This window comes from Dermacentor variabilis, chromosome 2 (genome assembly GCF_050947875.1).
Source record: "Dermacentor variabilis isolate Ectoservices chromosome 2, ASM5094787v1, whole genome shotgun sequence".
Lineage (NCBI taxonomy): Eukaryota > Metazoa > Arthropoda > Arachnida > Ixodida > Ixodidae > Dermacentor > Dermacentor variabilis.
This window is the reverse complement of record NC_134569.1, coordinates 104,046,064-104,062,716: the sequence shown is the minus strand read 5'-3', so window position 1 is coordinate 104,062,716 and position 16,653 is coordinate 104,046,064. Positions and strand designations below refer to the sequence as shown.

Below are 16,653 nucleotides of genomic sequence, written 5' to 3'. Positions count from 1 at the left end.
GGTAGTAGTTGGAACTTATGTGCTTTAGCATTAACCCTCTGAGTGTCAATCCTTTTTGCCAAATGTGGCTCCCCAGGGTTGATATTTCTTTATAGCAGATTTAATGTCTTCAGAATGAGCTATCTCAAAAAAAAAAAAAAAAAAAAAAGTACCGCAATTTTTTAAGAGTGACCATAAAGTGACAAAAAATGTTTTTCCATAGGTAAGCATGCATTGTTTATTCATCGATACAGATGGGCTTGCGTAAATACTTACAGTAAGAATAAGAATGTAGATACACTGGAATTGACATATTCCGATTCAGCACTCAGGCAGGAGTCCTCATCGAGGGAATTGCCACTTCACTTATTTGCAGAAGAGCAGCCAGCACGCAATTACATAGCATAACTGAACTATGTATGTGAGCGCATGCAAGAAAATGAGATGTTTGTGTGCCCCTCAGAAAAACCAAACCTGTCAGGAGCTTGCAGTAATTCTTCTCCCCATCGCCAAGCCCATTGCCATCCCATCGCAAACCCTTCGCCCCGTCGTGAGTCACAAGAAAAAAATATCCAGGCATGGAAGCGTCGTTTGTATGCAGCGGCATTGTTTGTTTACACTAGTGCTCGTCTGTGAATGGATGTAATTGTACCCCTATGAGCAATAAACGAGTGAGCATCTAGTGGTGGCCCTTTGAGAGATTAAAAGCCAGATAGACATCAGTTTCATTTGCAAGTGCGACAAATGAAGACAGCCCATGAGACGAAATCAAAACTAACCACTACGCACACACGGATGCGTGACGGGTAGCTGGCATGTTGGTGAAAAGAAATCATGGAATTAAAACGAAGAGCCTTTTGAGCAGAAAAGTACTTCTTGTATCCACACTGGGTGGCAGCAATTTCTGGACAACGGAGAGCTGAAAAATTGACTCGTTTTTCAACTATACTGATGGTGTTGTAAATATATGGTATCGACCATTTGGGACCTGTTGGCAGTACTGTATATTTGCATCTTTAAGCCTCAAAGGGTTAATAAAGCAAGCATGCAGCTATTTCTTGCTTACCTCTATTGATGCAGCTCAAGTGGGACACAACACAGAACTGAAAGCAGTAGCTGTTAGCTAATGCATTCAACTTATTGATTACAGAAAGAATTGCAGCTATCCACAACTGCTTTAGTATTGCATGAAGCAATTGCTCCATTGTACGACTCTGGTTGCTAAGTCATTTGAAGAGGTACATCGCAGTGGAGCTGTTTAGCGCAGTCATTGATTCAGGGCTGCTGAGTTTATGTCGCCTTGCCTGTGTCAGCGGTTGCATGTCTGTTATAGGGGCAGAAAACAATAATTGTTTTAATTATCCCTTGTTTGATCCTCTTATTCATTAAATGCTACCGCAAAATGCATAGATTGCAGAAACTTGTTGCTCTGCCAAAAGCATGCTTACAATGAGCAAATATACCCTTTTTGTTACCTCTGAACCTTGAGGGCATATGTGGGCAGCTGTACAGCGTATGTCACTTTTGGTGGTAACAAACATGAGTCTTTTCGTGTTAAATTAACTTTTAGATTTGAGTTGGTAATTGAATAAATGTGGCTTTCAAGTAACTTCTTGAATTTTAACCTTCTAATCTCACCTTTTTACCTTTATAAGAGTTACTCAATATGAACAAAAACAGCTGGTAATGCTCAAGTGCAAGCCTGAAGTAGTTGTTAAAATAACAACTAGCAGAGCTCAGATGATCTGATTACTCTGAAAACAATGTGCTAAAAGAATGTCTGATGTTCTGTTCCAGGCAAAGATGGACCTGTATACAGTGTGGAGTGGAGCCCTGAGTGTGACCACTTTTGTGTTGTTTATGGATGTATCCTTTTGTGCGCAAGAACTCTATTACATTCAGGAAATCATGTGTCACGAACTCTGTGTTGGAAAAACCACATATAAGGAACAACAAATGTTCGTCATTAGTGGGGTAAGAAGAGTAACAAACACAAAAAAGGCCCCCAATACATAGTGCGTTTTAAGGACATTCGATAGGTGAACGGTTGGACTGTGCCATGCCCAATACACCTCGCACCGTGGGAGCACATGCAGCGCCGTCCATCGAACACTGTTCGTCACTCAGCCGCTGGATACCATGTATGTCTACCTCGCGCACTAGGCTTACATATTCTTATCTGAGCGATGGTGACCTTGTTCACTTGAGTCCACCGCACTGTCCACAGATGGCAACGATCCACATGCGCTGCAACTTCAAGTCAGCACTCTAGCTTGGCCAGTTGTTGAAACATAATTACGATACAGTGGAACTCCGTTGATACTCCATTGATACTCCGTTCCTTGCCGTTGCGTTTTCCTGGCTGCTGCGTTGCATTTTTTCGGTCCCGACCTAAATCTCATTGAATCCCATGTATTATGTTCCCATTGGACATGTCGCCATTCTGTAATGTTCCTGCATCTTACGTTGCGTTTTGATGTGGTAGTGACATAAATTTAGCGGTGCAGAGGGGAAATTCGCTTTCACACTTTGCAACAAGCGACCGAAGTTTGCAATAAGTGACTCAAGGTGCACAAGCCAGGCAGTACACAGAGCTGTTGGCAAAAGCACCAAAAGAAGTGTGCTTCAGTTAGGACTTACTGGTAACCACACATACTGGTTCAAATCCGCCGAGCACACGGCTATCTTTATTTTGGGGCCTTCAAGGATCTCATTTCTGTTGCATAATCGCCTGTTCTCTCCAGTCAGTTTTTATGCAGTACAGCCATGTTACGTGGTGAAGCATATGTAAAGTATTGCAATGAAGCATATCAAGAGTATAAAGGGACCACTGTTATGGAACATCGTATGCATGCACCCTCTTCGGTCACAGTACGAGCACCAAAATGTCTAATAACTACTGGCAGCTGTTCAGAGCTGTTTCTGACCACGCCTGTGATACCAGTTGTGTAATGTGTCCTTCACTTCGTTCCTCCCATTATCATCCCCCATTGTGACCCTTTTTCTTCCCCTCTTCCCCTTACCTTACGTAGAGTAACAGGCCAGATGCTCCAATATCCGGCCGACCTCTCTACATTTTCCAATCATTAAAATACTCCTCTTCTCCCTTTCTCATAGTTACATTTTCTTGGCTGTTGCACTTTTGTCCCTGCAGTTACTCGAGCAATGTAACAATGGGACTCTACAGTACTGAAAAATCGCCACAATTTGATCATCTTTCTCGCACATTCTTGAATCAGATTTCTTTCATTCTTTATTTTTTTTTTGATAAGAAAGCATAGGAAGCTAGGCTATGTCAGAGTCAGCTATCCCAAAATCTCAAATTTGATACTCAAGCAGCTATAAAAAAAGGAAGAGACAGAAGAAAATATCAAAAAGTATGATATGCACACAAATATGAGAGCACAAAGATTGTTTCCTCTACGGGCACCAGCACTGAAAACAGTCCAGTAACTGCAGGACGTCGACCCATTACACAGGAGGGATAGAGTCTACACAAGTCTCTTGTCTTCAGCACTGTGCTCAAGCTGCCACACGATGTCCATCTCAGTGACTCATGGCTGGGACAGACCTGCTGTCATTTATTGATATGTTCCTGAGCATCTACCACTGCTCTAAAGGCAAAGCAAGCTTTCTTTTCTTTGTCTGGCTGCTGTCATTTTCAGTGGCCAGAAGTTTGCACCGACTGTTGTAGCTCTGTTATTCTGCCACTACCCTGTTGTAGGCTGCCTCACTAAAAAACGCATAACAAATGTCTAATGAATTTCACTCTACTTCAAGTGTTTTCCCACAGACTTTGATTTTCTTGTGTGCACCTGCAGAAATTGTAGTGCTCCACAATATTTGCCCAATTAAGCATGCATTGTGTTAGGCGCAACTTTTTTGTTTGCTGATAACCTTTCTTTTATGGCCTGTGTGGAAATGCCAAGGTGCTAAATGTCACATAGGTGCTGATACCAAGCAATGTGATAAACATATCCGTATCTTGCTCATTGTGCAACTTAAAGGGGCCCTGAAACACCTTTTGAACGTACCGTATTTACTCGCATAATGAACACACTTGCGTAATGAACGTAGCCCCCATTTTTCAATCAAGAAGTATGTTTTTTTCTTTTTCTTGCATAATGATCACACCCTGAACTTGCTGTTGTGAAGTAAGAAAGACACGGTACGGACTTGGCAGGTGCGATTGTGTGGATGCCAAATCATACCATGTCTTCTACTTTTATTGTGATAGCACTTACAGTATATGCATGCTCCAGGCACATTTTTGCCGCCGCCGCCGTCTTCGTTGTTGCGCGCCACATGGTGTAGGAGTGAAAACGTGTGTGGGAAGCTGGCGATCGTGGCTCAATCTCGCATGACGTCTTTGTGCAAAAGGCCCCAGGAGGGAAGGGATGGGAGGGAGAGGCCGTGGCGTTGTACTCTGGCAGCAACTGCGTATTGCACAACCGCGCCTGAGGAGTGCCGATGATCGCAGCTCAATCTCCTGCATACAAGGGAGGAAAGCGGGAAGGAAGTACATTGTCTTCCATCGCGCACATGGCACCGAAGGGAGGGGGGAGGGCGGCATTTTACTCTGGCAGCAACTGCGCATTGCGCGGCCACGGTGCACCCTATCTTCAAAGCGATCTGCGTCGGGGCCTGAGTCGATGGCAACTCATACCTTTGTGCGTGCTGCGTTCTCGCCGCTCAGCTTGCATTGACGTGAATTTTTGCAAGTTTATACGGCCGATAAAACTACCATCCTTACTTGTGTAGTTGTCTACGCATTTGCTATCGCAATCGATGGTTCGCATTTCAGGTGAAACTGGCTTTTCTAGAAGCGGCCACGGAAAAAAAAAGAAAACGCTCAGAGTTTTAGCACACTCATACTTCTGTAAGCCCGTTCGTATCCCACTCCTTGGTCCCTTAACAGAATAGATCCTGACCACTCACAGTCGTGCCCCAAATGTGGCCATGACTCAGGCTCTTTTGAACACATGCTCTGGCTGTGCCCAGCCCTTAACACCTCTCCACCCATCACAAAAGAACAATGAGAGGAATCTGTCAAGAGCAGCAATCTTCACATTCAACTACAGGCTGTCCAGAGGGCCCGCAACATTGCGGTGGCACTTCGTCTCCCAGTCCCATTGTAGATGGAGCCATCGACTTGATCTTGGCGAGCCTTCGGCTCCCCTAGGTCTTAGTTCCTCAGGACTCAAATAAAGCTCTTGTGATGTCATGTCAGAGTTTTACCCCGCATAATGAAAGCACCCCCCAACTTTGCACATATTTTTAGCAAAAAAAAGTGCATTCATTGTGGGAGTAAATACGGTAGTAAGAAAACGCTGATTTCTAGAAGAGGCCGTTGTGAACATGTGAGCCAAATATTATTGCACTGCTTGCAGCAAGGAATTTACAATCTTGTGTCAAGAGTAGCAAAGCATTGCTTGCTCTTACCTCTCCAATGTCATCATGCAACGTCATTGCAAGCAGCGACGACCATCAACACCTATTGGCTGATGTCATGATCGCGAAGACATTCTCAGTTATACTATGCTAAGTTTGAGTTAAATAAATGAAAAATATATATGTCTGTGATCTTAAAGAGACAGCAAAATCATTTCATCTTTGCATTGCCAGTCTACACACGACAACTGTGCATTGCTGTGCATGACCTCTGAGATGACAGTGACATGCTGTGTAGCGTAGCCTACCGCTGCTGCCACAAGGTGCCGCGACGAGCTCTATCACTGCTGAAACACTCAATTTCTGGGTGGCACTTTACCTCCATGGCTTATTCCCTGTGTAGCTTCCAGCTTGCTAGTAGACACTAAATGAAAGAGAAGGCTGCTCACTGATGCAATAACTACATCTAAATATGCTTATACTTGAAGAAATTGAGAAATGTTTGTGGTATGAGACTAGTGATGCCATATCATTTAATAGTGAGGTCATTCTATCAATTAGAAAAGTGTTTCAGGGCTCCTATAACTAAAAAAAAAAAAATCCCTCAAGTCACTCTATGTTCACTGTTAAGTTACTTCACCTTGGCAGAACTTGCACAAGGTCCCAATAAGTGGCTATAGTCGGATACAACTTTAGAAAAAAGGGGGCGTTTACTCCTCCGACACGGATGCACACGAGCATCCACCAATGGGCGCGCACTCTGAACTGACGTCATGAGCCGGACGGCCGGTGACCCCGCCGACGGAGAAGATGGCCGCCCGCGCTTCGAACTGGGCCAAGTCGCGTCAGCTGTGTGCTTCAGCAATAAATGCATTGTTTTATATAAGTGCTTTTTCAATAGCAACTGATTCATTTTAAGCTTGGAAAACGAGTAGTAGATACGCTGTGTACATGTGAACAAGCGCAAAAGCCATGCAGAGCTGCTCTTTCTACTTTTGTCACTTGCAATGAAGCTAAAGAGCAGATGATGGGCAGCATTGTAGAAGGCACGGGGTTATTTTTCTGTCGCTATCCGGCATGTGCTGTAGCACATGAGAGCTCTACTAAACCAGTCATCAAAATACAAAAGTCTTTATTTATACCAAGAGTTGCACATTTCAGGAGCACGATTTTTTGAGTGGGGCTATTTTAGTCGTGGAGGCAATCGGCTGTTGCGCTTCGGTCATCTGGGCGGGGCCTCCCCTTTTTTCTAAAGTTGTATCCGACTATAGGTAATGTTCATGCAGTTTTCATCAGCTGTGCCTTCCTGATTTGCTTTATGTGATTTCACAGTTCAGTGGGTCCTTGTTATACACTTGAATGTCAGTGATGTGGCTCCTTTTGATCAGAATATTTGGGTGATATGAACATTGAAGAAGTCTTTGCCACAGTGATGCTAAATATTTAGTGCATGCTGTTTCTGGATGCCATGAATGCCCTTAGCCGTAGTTCATTCATGATAAGAATTTCAGAGCTGCTAAAATCGAGATATCTCGCAGTCAGTGGATGACTTCCGTGTTATGCAGTTAATAAATGAGCGTATGGAAATTGGTCTTACATGATGCTAGGAAGTCACCTGTACACTTAATAAGTGCTCATGATTCTTGCAATAAGTGCTGGCATTGTAATTGCAGAAAGTTCCAGAAAACTATTAAACAATTTTTCAAATGAAAGTAGTTGCCATAAGTGTACAAAAAATGTCTTTCCTTCACTTTGAAACTGTTATTTTTATGAATACCGCAAATTTTATATAATACAGATATTTCCCAAGATCCTGAGCAAGTCATATAATAATTAATATTTCGCTGTATTTTCTTTGCCGCTGTTATATTCTTGACACACTGAGCTGTCGAGAAGTTCAATTGGTTGGCTAGTTACTGTGCCAGCAAAATCATAAGACATGCCTCTTAATTTCAAGGCATGCCTTAACAGGGATGGCACTATATTGATCATGATCTTTGTAATGATAGCGAGGCTACAGAGCAAGACAATAACAGCTGTCGGTGGGTAATGCCACTTTAGCTTTAGAAGGCAGCAACACTGAATGTCATAGCATTGATAAATGCAGTAAAAGGCAGCATGACTGTGAAAACAGAGAAATATACGAGTAAGCTCAGATTTTCTGCAATCAATGTTTCTGCACATTGTGAGAAAATAACTGGTAAATTTAGAGCAGATGGAGCCCATTTGAGGACAAATTTACTCATTTTACGGGCAGAACTTTGCATTGTAAACAACTTAATTGTTGCGAATTCCTTGTGTCCCCTGTACCCGCATGTTTTTACCACCTTTCATTGGCAAGAGCAGTTAAAGTTTCCTCAAGGACACTGAGCAAATATGGCAAACCAGCAGTATGTTGCGATGCTGTTTTGCAGATAGAGATTTGTGAGGTCAAGCTCACAGCGCCTACGTGTATAACACAAAATAATGTCAGTTTTTTTCCCTATAAACAGTACAGCTCACATGCCTCTTCTACACTTTGGCATGTGGGTGAGCACGGCTTTCCTTAACATGTGAAATACACAGTCATGCCTGCAAAAGCCACTCTGTTCAACCTCAACTGTGATCCTGTGTTTGACATGGGTACTGGCCCAAGGAACAGCATCTACTACAATGTGCAAGGAACCCATATCCTTTTGCTCATTGTTACCCTGGTTTTGCTTAGAAAAGAAAAAAAAGTTACGATGATGACATGGAAAACTGGCACCTATAGAGGTGTCAGTTTTCAGGGAGTCAGAAAGTAAGATCAGTTCAGTACTTTCCAGTGCTATGTGTGGTGAACCTTTCTGTTTTATTCTTTTTCTTTTCTTTCTTTTTTGGTAATTGAACAGTCTGATGAGCTTTTTATTTCTACATCACATACAGACATATGCAAAAGTAATACCCCTGTCACACGGGCAAACTAAAGTGCACTTCAGCACGCTGAGTGTTACTTTGGTGGCGTGCTGCCACACGAGAAAGAAAAGTGTTCTCTTGAATTGTCGGCAATGGCAATCAGGAGCCAGAAGGCAAAGCATATATTTGTTAACTTAAAAATGCATGCACAATAACAGTTAGGTATTGTTAGAAACATTTAGAATGAACTTAATTGCAAGCAAAGTAATTCATTGCAACCTCAGTAAAAAGATCAATCTTCACGAGCCAAGACAAGACAACAAGACATGACCAGTACCAGTCCAAACGATGCGTTCCGTCAAACAACTGCACGGCCATTACCCGTTATGTTACATATTATTAACAATTATTCCCGACTCTGCTTTCTACGTACTCTTTGCGACGTACTCTTCTACGACTCTGCTTTCTATTTTTACTCTTTGCTAATGAGGCTACACACTTTGCCACCATGAAGTGTTTGCCGGACACACTTGCTGAAGATTGCACTCTGCAGTAGGTGACACTAAGCGTTCCTATGTGGCAGCCTGCGAATGAAACTAGTGTCAAAGTGCACTCGCTCAAAGGGTACTTAAGTTTGCCCGTGTTACAGGGGTATAAGTCTCCCTAGCATTTTCAAACTGCCATTGGCCATAACTTGATGAAACAGTTGTCATTCATTCTTGTTTACGACGTGTAGTGACGCATCCGGAGAAATTCTTCCAGTAGAAACAATGACATCTTTGCTAGCTGATTAAAAAATCGACTTCAAAACTGGAGGTCAGGATCTGTCATTTTTGCACATGAGGGTGCATAATGTTGGAGGCCAAAAAACAGCCAGAAAGCCACTAAAAATTGGCTTGATAAGGAGTGTGCCCCTTGTAGAAAGCAACAGTTACTGGATGACCAACCCTTGCACACGGAAAACAAGGAAAACCAATGCCTTTTTCATTAGCACTGCAACTTCTGCATTATTTGTTTGTTGCACAGCTGTAGTGGACAACTAAAGAAATTTCTGGTCAACTATAAGGCACTATGCTGCACTGCAACAGGAGGCTAAGGAAATGACATTTCTCAGAATCAACTGGCCAACTGCAACATGCTATTGGAAACGTGTAGTTGATGCAGCTGCCCTAGTCCTTCTTTCAAGTGGTTCTTTGGCTATATGTAATATAATGAGACATCCCTCATGCCCCACCAGTTGTTCACGTGTCTAAATTCTAATTTATGGCATTGCTCCGCCTTGACTCAACTGTGCACTCCTCATTCTCGCCGGCTTTGGGAACTTGAGGGGCAATGTTGAAGTGTGGGACGTTAAGGGCCGCAAGCAGGTGTCCAGGAGCCAAGCTTCTGACTCCACACAACTGTGCTGGTGTGCAGATGGTGAGCACTACCTGACAGCCACAACTGCTCCTCGTTTGAGGGTGGGAAACGGGTATGTGGTGTATGAGGCGTTTTTGATGTCTTTTGGTCTTGCAGGAACAAGCAGAACAAATTTAATCATTCTGAGGGGGGGGGGGGGAGGGGGGCTGTCTAAATAGCAAAATTTCCTAATTGAAGTGAGTGCCATATATTTGAGAAAAATTAAAAATTACTTCGAGTATTGAATCGAATGCATAATATTTTCTGGTTCCTAAACAAAGTGAAATAGGAAAGTTATGTGTACTTTGTCCAGTAAGGAAGAAGAAGAAAACTTGCTGATGTCATTGTCATTTCATACATGTGCTGCCATTCCGAACTGGACATGTGGAGAGCCGAGCAGTGTGTAAATGAGAAACACCTAAAAAGTGGTAGTATCTGGCGCACCATCACAATGGCCGTAATGATACACAGAAGCAATCACATAACTGGATGCCTGCAGATCGTTCTCTTTGCTGCAGGAACAGTGTTTACACCAACACGCATCATATCCAAGGGATGCAAAAGTGCAGCATGGACCAAATAATACATTTTTTACCTAAATAGGGAACGCAAATTCATAATAAGCAGCCTAAAGGCACAACATTCTTCTTGAATGATGGGAAATTATTGAGCAGAAGTTAGTACAGTAACTCCATTGGTTTTCTCAGCAGTTGTTGTCTCTGCACAGCAACCGTGACTTGCCTGCAGCAGCATGATTTGGAACATTCGGCACTTTCATCTGTCTTTCTCCATGTATACTCCATCCAGTAAGGATTGTTATGCACTATATTCAAACAAAAATTAATATTTGACAACTTTGAATAATGAGTTCTCAAATTGAATACAAGTCAAATAACAAAGACAGTTCGATTCATATTCTAAATTTCCAATATTCACACCCTTCTACATTTTTGGTAAGTGCAGCATAAAATGTCCCACGGGAGTGCGGTTCATTGTGGCTGCGAACCAGGTGGACATAAGGCCCCATGGTGGTCCTGCAGTTGTATGTGCTGATCTGCTGTAGTACTCTTGATTGTCTAGAGCATGCAGATAACAGCTGTACTCTCAAAGCATGCGGCACTAGCAAACACAGCAGCACTAAAATGTCTTGGGCTAGCCCTGAGCATATTCACTATGTCTTGTGCTAACTCTGGTCACATTCACTATTGGCTACATATCTTTTGGAACAGGCAACACTTGCTTTGGTTGTAGTATGTAAAAATATGGTATCCTTCACCTGATAGACTTTTGTTGAATGAGGAAGCATGGGCGCCTGTTTAACTTCAGGTAAAAATCACAGATTGCTGATGAAATAACAAAAATGATATTAATGTCAAGTAGGTGTTCCTCATGTGCAACTATAAGAAACTGCCTGTCTTCTTTTATGTTGAACTTTTTTTCTAACCTACTGTGGACTGCTGAAGTTGTTGTTGGTTTAGATTCAGTACAACATAAAAGCATTGTCAGGCAGCAAGCAAATGCAGTTCACAAAGAAGGATAAAGTTGTGCACTCAAGCATATCAGATTTACAGCATACAGCAGGGACAGTCAGACCAAACATTATTCATTACACATTATATGATGGGCATGGTACAAGTGTTGTATGAGTAATACTGGGTATTTCAGCAAACACTCAATTTTTTTTTATTGTATGTGGGAGGTAGCACAATTCTAGTCCATGAGCTGGTCTACTCAGAGGCAAACATTACGTGTGCAGAAAATATAAGTGCATAAGCTACTAATTAACAAAAAATCACTAATTAAGTATATTACTAATTGCCTTATCACATATGACAATTTACAAATTCAAGCCGGGGAGTTCGCAAGGCAAATCCACTTGGAAGTAATTCCCAGGATGACACCAGTTTTGAGATATTAATTTCGGAACTTTGCGGAAAAATGTGCATCCCAGTTACTTTTGTGCTTCATCGCATAAAATAACGTTTTTACATTAAGTGAAACAACAGTGTATTTTTACACATGTTTGACGGCGCATATCTTGTAAATGGTGTCATCCACACAACTCTTTTCAACTGGATATGCCTTGCAGTCTCACCTGCTATAATTTGTAAATTGGAATATGTGCCATAAGGTAATTAGTTAAACACTTAAGTAGTGAATGTTTGTTCATTAGCTCATTATTAATTTCACTTTTTTGTGCAAGTAATGTTTGCCTCTTCGAGTAGACCAGCTCAAGGACTAGAATTGTGCTATCTGCCACAGGTAATTTTTTAAAAATTTTGAAAGTCTCCACTGAAACACCCTGTATAGGTGCATCAGTCGGTCATAATTCATCCACTGAACCGCTGTAGCGACTTGGTGGACGAGCTATTTTGCTATTGAGCAGAATATCGAAGGCTAGATTCATAGGGATCTTTATAGACCGTGTGTATTGAGGTGTAGAGATAACACTGTATCAATAATTTCTTTACAGATACAAAGTGTGGCATTACTCAGGCAGCTTGCAGCATGAGAACATCTGCTGTGAAGGGGAGGAGCTTTGGGATGTGTTATGGCAGCCCTGTCCTGCTGACTCATTCCCTGCCAAGCCCATTTCTTACAAGCAAGTTGGTGGCATACAGTCATCGCAGCCACAAGGTATGCATGCTACTGCATTGTCTTTTAGGAACAGCCCTTTGTTGGTCCAATAAGATCTTTTACAGTTGAAAGCACTGTCCAGAAAGTGTTCGTTGTAAAAAAATTTTTTAATGCAGTTCAAGGTTTTACTGTCGTCATTGATGCCTTCAATTGAGCTTGATAAATGTGCAGCCTTGTGTAGTCCCCTCATGTAGACATCTTTTTTAACATGCTTGAGACCTCTATGTCAGCATGCTTTTGCTGTTCCAGCTGTCTCTGTGTAAAGTGAAAACTGAAGACATTGCCTAAGGGGAGGGGGAAACAAAAGAACAGTCACGGTTAAAAAAAAGCATGCGAGGGTCTGAACCTGTTTGCATGGCAGTGGACTGTATTTGCATTAAAATTTTGTCGTAGCTTTTAAACAGTCAAATTGTAAACTGAGCAGCTGACAAAAATTAGAGTTCTTTTTAATTCTTTCAGTGTCGAGTATCCTTCAGAGACGACACACATCCAGTGTCCCGTTTTTTCGTCAGATGTTACAAAACAAACATAATCGGTTATTTTTGGTAATGCAGAAGGGAAAAAATGATATAGATAATGGAAAAAGTTCTCTCGGTATAGTCCTCACGTCCCTACCTCACGTCAGTGACACTGAAACGGTTAATGGGTAGCCTGGGTCAGAATATCTGCATACTAGTAGACTACCTCTAATATGGGTGGCGTTGAGCAGAATTTTCTAACAGGCTGCACCATAGGTGACAAATGCAGCCAAGCCACACCCTTCCATCTTTCATTATCACTTAGGTGGGGGTCGCGGTGGCTGCATTTGGATGGGGACAAAAGGCACAAGCGCCCCCTGTACCGTGCATTGGGTACACAATAAAAAGACCCAGGTGGTCAAAATTAATCAGGAGTCCCCCATTAAAGCATGCTTCATAATCAGATTGTAGTTTTGGCACATAAAGGCCCCCAACTTATTATAATTTTTTTAAAATATAAGATGCAGACGGCAAAAAGCAAAACATTATTTTGGGCAATTCTTCCTTTGGCATCTAAAATGCCTAATCTACGCTGTGTCAAAACTATTTAGCTGAGAATGCCCTCTAAATGCCCCAAAATATCAGTCTAGACAGCATGAAAGGAGCTTGAAATTGGGCAAAAACACTGAATTCGCAGAACTATCTCTTTCCGTTCCTGCTGCCAAGCACCGCCATCTTGGTATAGTTTAAAAGCTCTTAAGTTTCCTCATTCTTCTCCCGCCGTCCTTGCCTAAGAAAAGTGGAAAAGTGCAAATGTATAGGAAAAGTGCAAATATCAAAAAGTTGGGGGCCTCTCTGGTAAAGTTCACATAGTGGGCAAGAGAGAGAATATGGGCGAGGGTGGTCTACAGAGCTGCCGAAGCTTAAAGGAAGCAAAAATAAAATCAGTTGATTGTTGTCTCTCTGGACACATGCATCGCTTCCGTCTGACTTCCTCAGCTGTGCTTACATTGGCTACAGAACCCTTCTCTCATTTCCCGAGACAAACAGGTTTACAGGGCCCATTCATACAGAGGTTGGACACTGATCATGATGAAAGACCTCAAAGAGAAGAATGGCATCAACATTTAAGTCCTTAGTTTTTCTTAGTTTTACACTGTAAATATATTGAAAAGTGGTAGCAATTCTGTTAACATATGTAATAAAGTCTATTCATGTTCACTTGTGTTAGATTGTGTTCATGTGTTAAGGTCTTACATTTGTCAACTTGTAAGTCATGACACTAAGTTGTCTCTTTTTGCTTTTGCCTTTTATCATGTTGAGGATGTCTGTAAATTTAAGAGTCTCTTTACTCAGCATTGCCTGCTTTTGTAGTGCGCCAACTGTATTAAATAAGTGTTTCGTGTTTTTTTTCCTGCATGTGGCTCACCAGTTATTTGTATTTCTAATGCACAAGTACTACCTACCTACCTACCATATAATCATTTCATATTTTTCATTTCCAAGTGCATGCTGACAGATTCTTTGTAAGTACAAAAACAGCACTTTTTCATCATCTCATAATGCAGATACAATTCTATTTCGTCTCTTTCTTTTTTCTTGTATTCACATGAAACACGGCTGCCTTTTTTTTCCCTTTGACATCTACACTGTTTAACATATATGACACCACATGCCAGTCATTTGTGACAAAAATTCATATCGCGTAGGTATTCATACGAAATTTATCAACAGTCTTCGTGATGACAGTGACAAATAGAGGCACTTCAAGTTGTATCCAATTTCTAGTTCTGTCCTGTCCACTAAATGCTGGGCACCGCTTGAGCTCCCTTCCATGCTTAGATTGCACCGTGGGCACTGACATGCATAAAATGCCTCTAGGTTGTAAATATGCTGCAATGCGTGAGGCGATTTGCAGGTTATTCATTGTTAATTTATGCTCTATGTCCTGTTGCGTTGACAGGGATGGAAGTGCTGCACCCATTGTGCCATCTTGCGCCAAACCATAGAGCAGTGCCAGCCTGCGCTAAAACACTAATTTCAATTGAAGTTGCCAAATTTAGCAGGATGTGCGGGTTCAGTGGCAACTACACAGACATGCGTTGGCTAGCGCTTAGCCCTGCAATCCAAGCCTAAGCAATCCGTTTCATCGCTGACATCGTTGAAGTGTGGGTACGTTTGAAGGCATAATTGTAACTAGGCCACAAGAAAATGAAAACCGTTCTGTGTTATGCGGTGCATTACAAATCTTTTATAAATGTGTTACGTGTTTGCATTATGTGGGCAAGCTAGACATTATTTTAACTGGTAATCATTTCATGGAGCAGTCGGGAAGGAAAGCCACACTGAATGAATAAGTTCCTACAGTCTGCGCAGTGTGTAGCTGATTCGTTTTGTTATAAATTTCAGCATTCGATTTTGCACCCTATTGGTACAACTGCTTTGATTAATGGGCGAACAACGCGCTTGTGACGCTCTAAATCTATTTCGCATGTGCACGACCTCTGGTTACCAGGATGATAGTGCGGCATGCCGAGAAATGACCTGCTTGCTTTTATGAAATTTCTTGGTCACAAATATCCAATGGCAGCTGCAATTGTCGCTCAATTTGCATGCAGGCTACACTATTTTCTGCCATGCCTTTCCTGCCAGGCTGCGCTGCACATAGGCTCTTGCCACCGCAGAATGCAAGCCAAAGATGTAAAGTTTCATATTTAGTCAGCCTTAGTGACCAAATTGTAATCAAATTAATCTTTCCGCAAAACCGCAAACCTCCGAAATTGTGTTTGCGGCAACAATGTTCACGACGCGTCTTGCGCAGATCGAGTCCAAAAATTGCCATAAACCATCGTTGTGTTGCTGTTTTACATTGGCTTTATGGCACCTGTGGCATATCCGCTAATAGCCTGAATAATCGAGCTTATTCAATATATTGGTCGACGATGCATAACCAGAAAGCCGATGAACATTTTTATCCCTGTTTTCAAAAATATCTTTAAGGTTTTTCTCTGCAAGTAACGGGAAATATTGGCCTTTATTCTGCGGTATTTTGCTTTCTTGACTGAAGGTCGCCAAGAAATAAGAATTACCTGTGAGCACTATGCAAACCGTGTTCACTGTACCTTGATGGGTACATTATATCATTGTTGTTCATGGTGGCCACGATGAATATATCTCATTCATTGTGCGCGAATGAGTTCAGTTAGCTAAATTTACAAATTTACATAATCAATGAGGTGTCAATGAAAACATTGTGTGGCCAATAACAGCATTTAAAACAACCTAGGATTCGTGAAGAGTTTTTTGACTAGACAGAAAGCCCGTGAAATATTTAAATAAAAAAGGGGGAAGAAATGCTGTGATTGTGACATCTCCGTGCACCAAAGATTGCATCAGTCTTTACGCGAACCTCGTCAAATAAGGGCACTGGGAACGTGCGGCCATAATTTTTTCTTGCCGCGTCAGCAATCTTCGGTCACTATCAAATGTGAATAGTGATGGTTTGTAACAGTTCGGAAAGCAAACCGTTACAAGACAGTGACCCTGGTTCACACGTTCGTAATATATACACAATGCACTGATGACGATGCTTACATCTTGGGTTACCTAGACTACCTACCGGGAACATGTTGTCACCTATACATTACCAAAAAAAAAAAGCTGTTTTTTTTTCCTTTTTGAAAAAAAAAAAGCGCCAAGGAATACCTAGGTCTATATACAGAATCATCACTCATTTCTCTGTGTATTCCACAACCTTTGCATTGGCACCTTATTGAGTAAGTAAGGTAATAAATGTTGGTTCACTAAAATGGAATATTAGTTGCTTGTTCACAATGAAAAAGAAATTGAGCAATAAAAAGGAAAAAGCATTAAAACAAGCCTGTCAGCATAGAGTGGGCACTGTTCACACAAAGCC

At 41.8% G+C, this 16,653-nt stretch overlaps 1 protein-coding gene across 2 annotated transcripts in view; it reads left to right on the top strand.

Moving 5' to 3' along the window:
* eIF2A (eukaryotic translation initiation factor 2A) overlaps positions 1 to 16,653 on the top strand; it is a 44,271-nt gene that overhangs the window by 17,644 nt on the left and 9,974 nt on the right. The window contains exons 10-13 of one of the 2 annotated variants that reach the window (XM_075681563.1): positions 1,783 to 1,845; positions 7,936 to 8,037; positions 9,541 to 9,715; positions 12,116 to 12,279. In XM_075681563.1, coding sequence (XP_075537678.1) covers positions 1,783 to 1,845; positions 7,936 to 8,037; positions 9,541 to 9,715; positions 12,116 to 12,279 — 504 coding nt within the window. Of the gene's footprint in view, positions 1 to 1,776; positions 1,846 to 7,935; positions 8,038 to 9,540; positions 9,716 to 12,115; positions 12,280 to 16,653 lie in introns of both variants that reach the window. The other variant, XM_075681562.1, reaches the window with a different exon arrangement.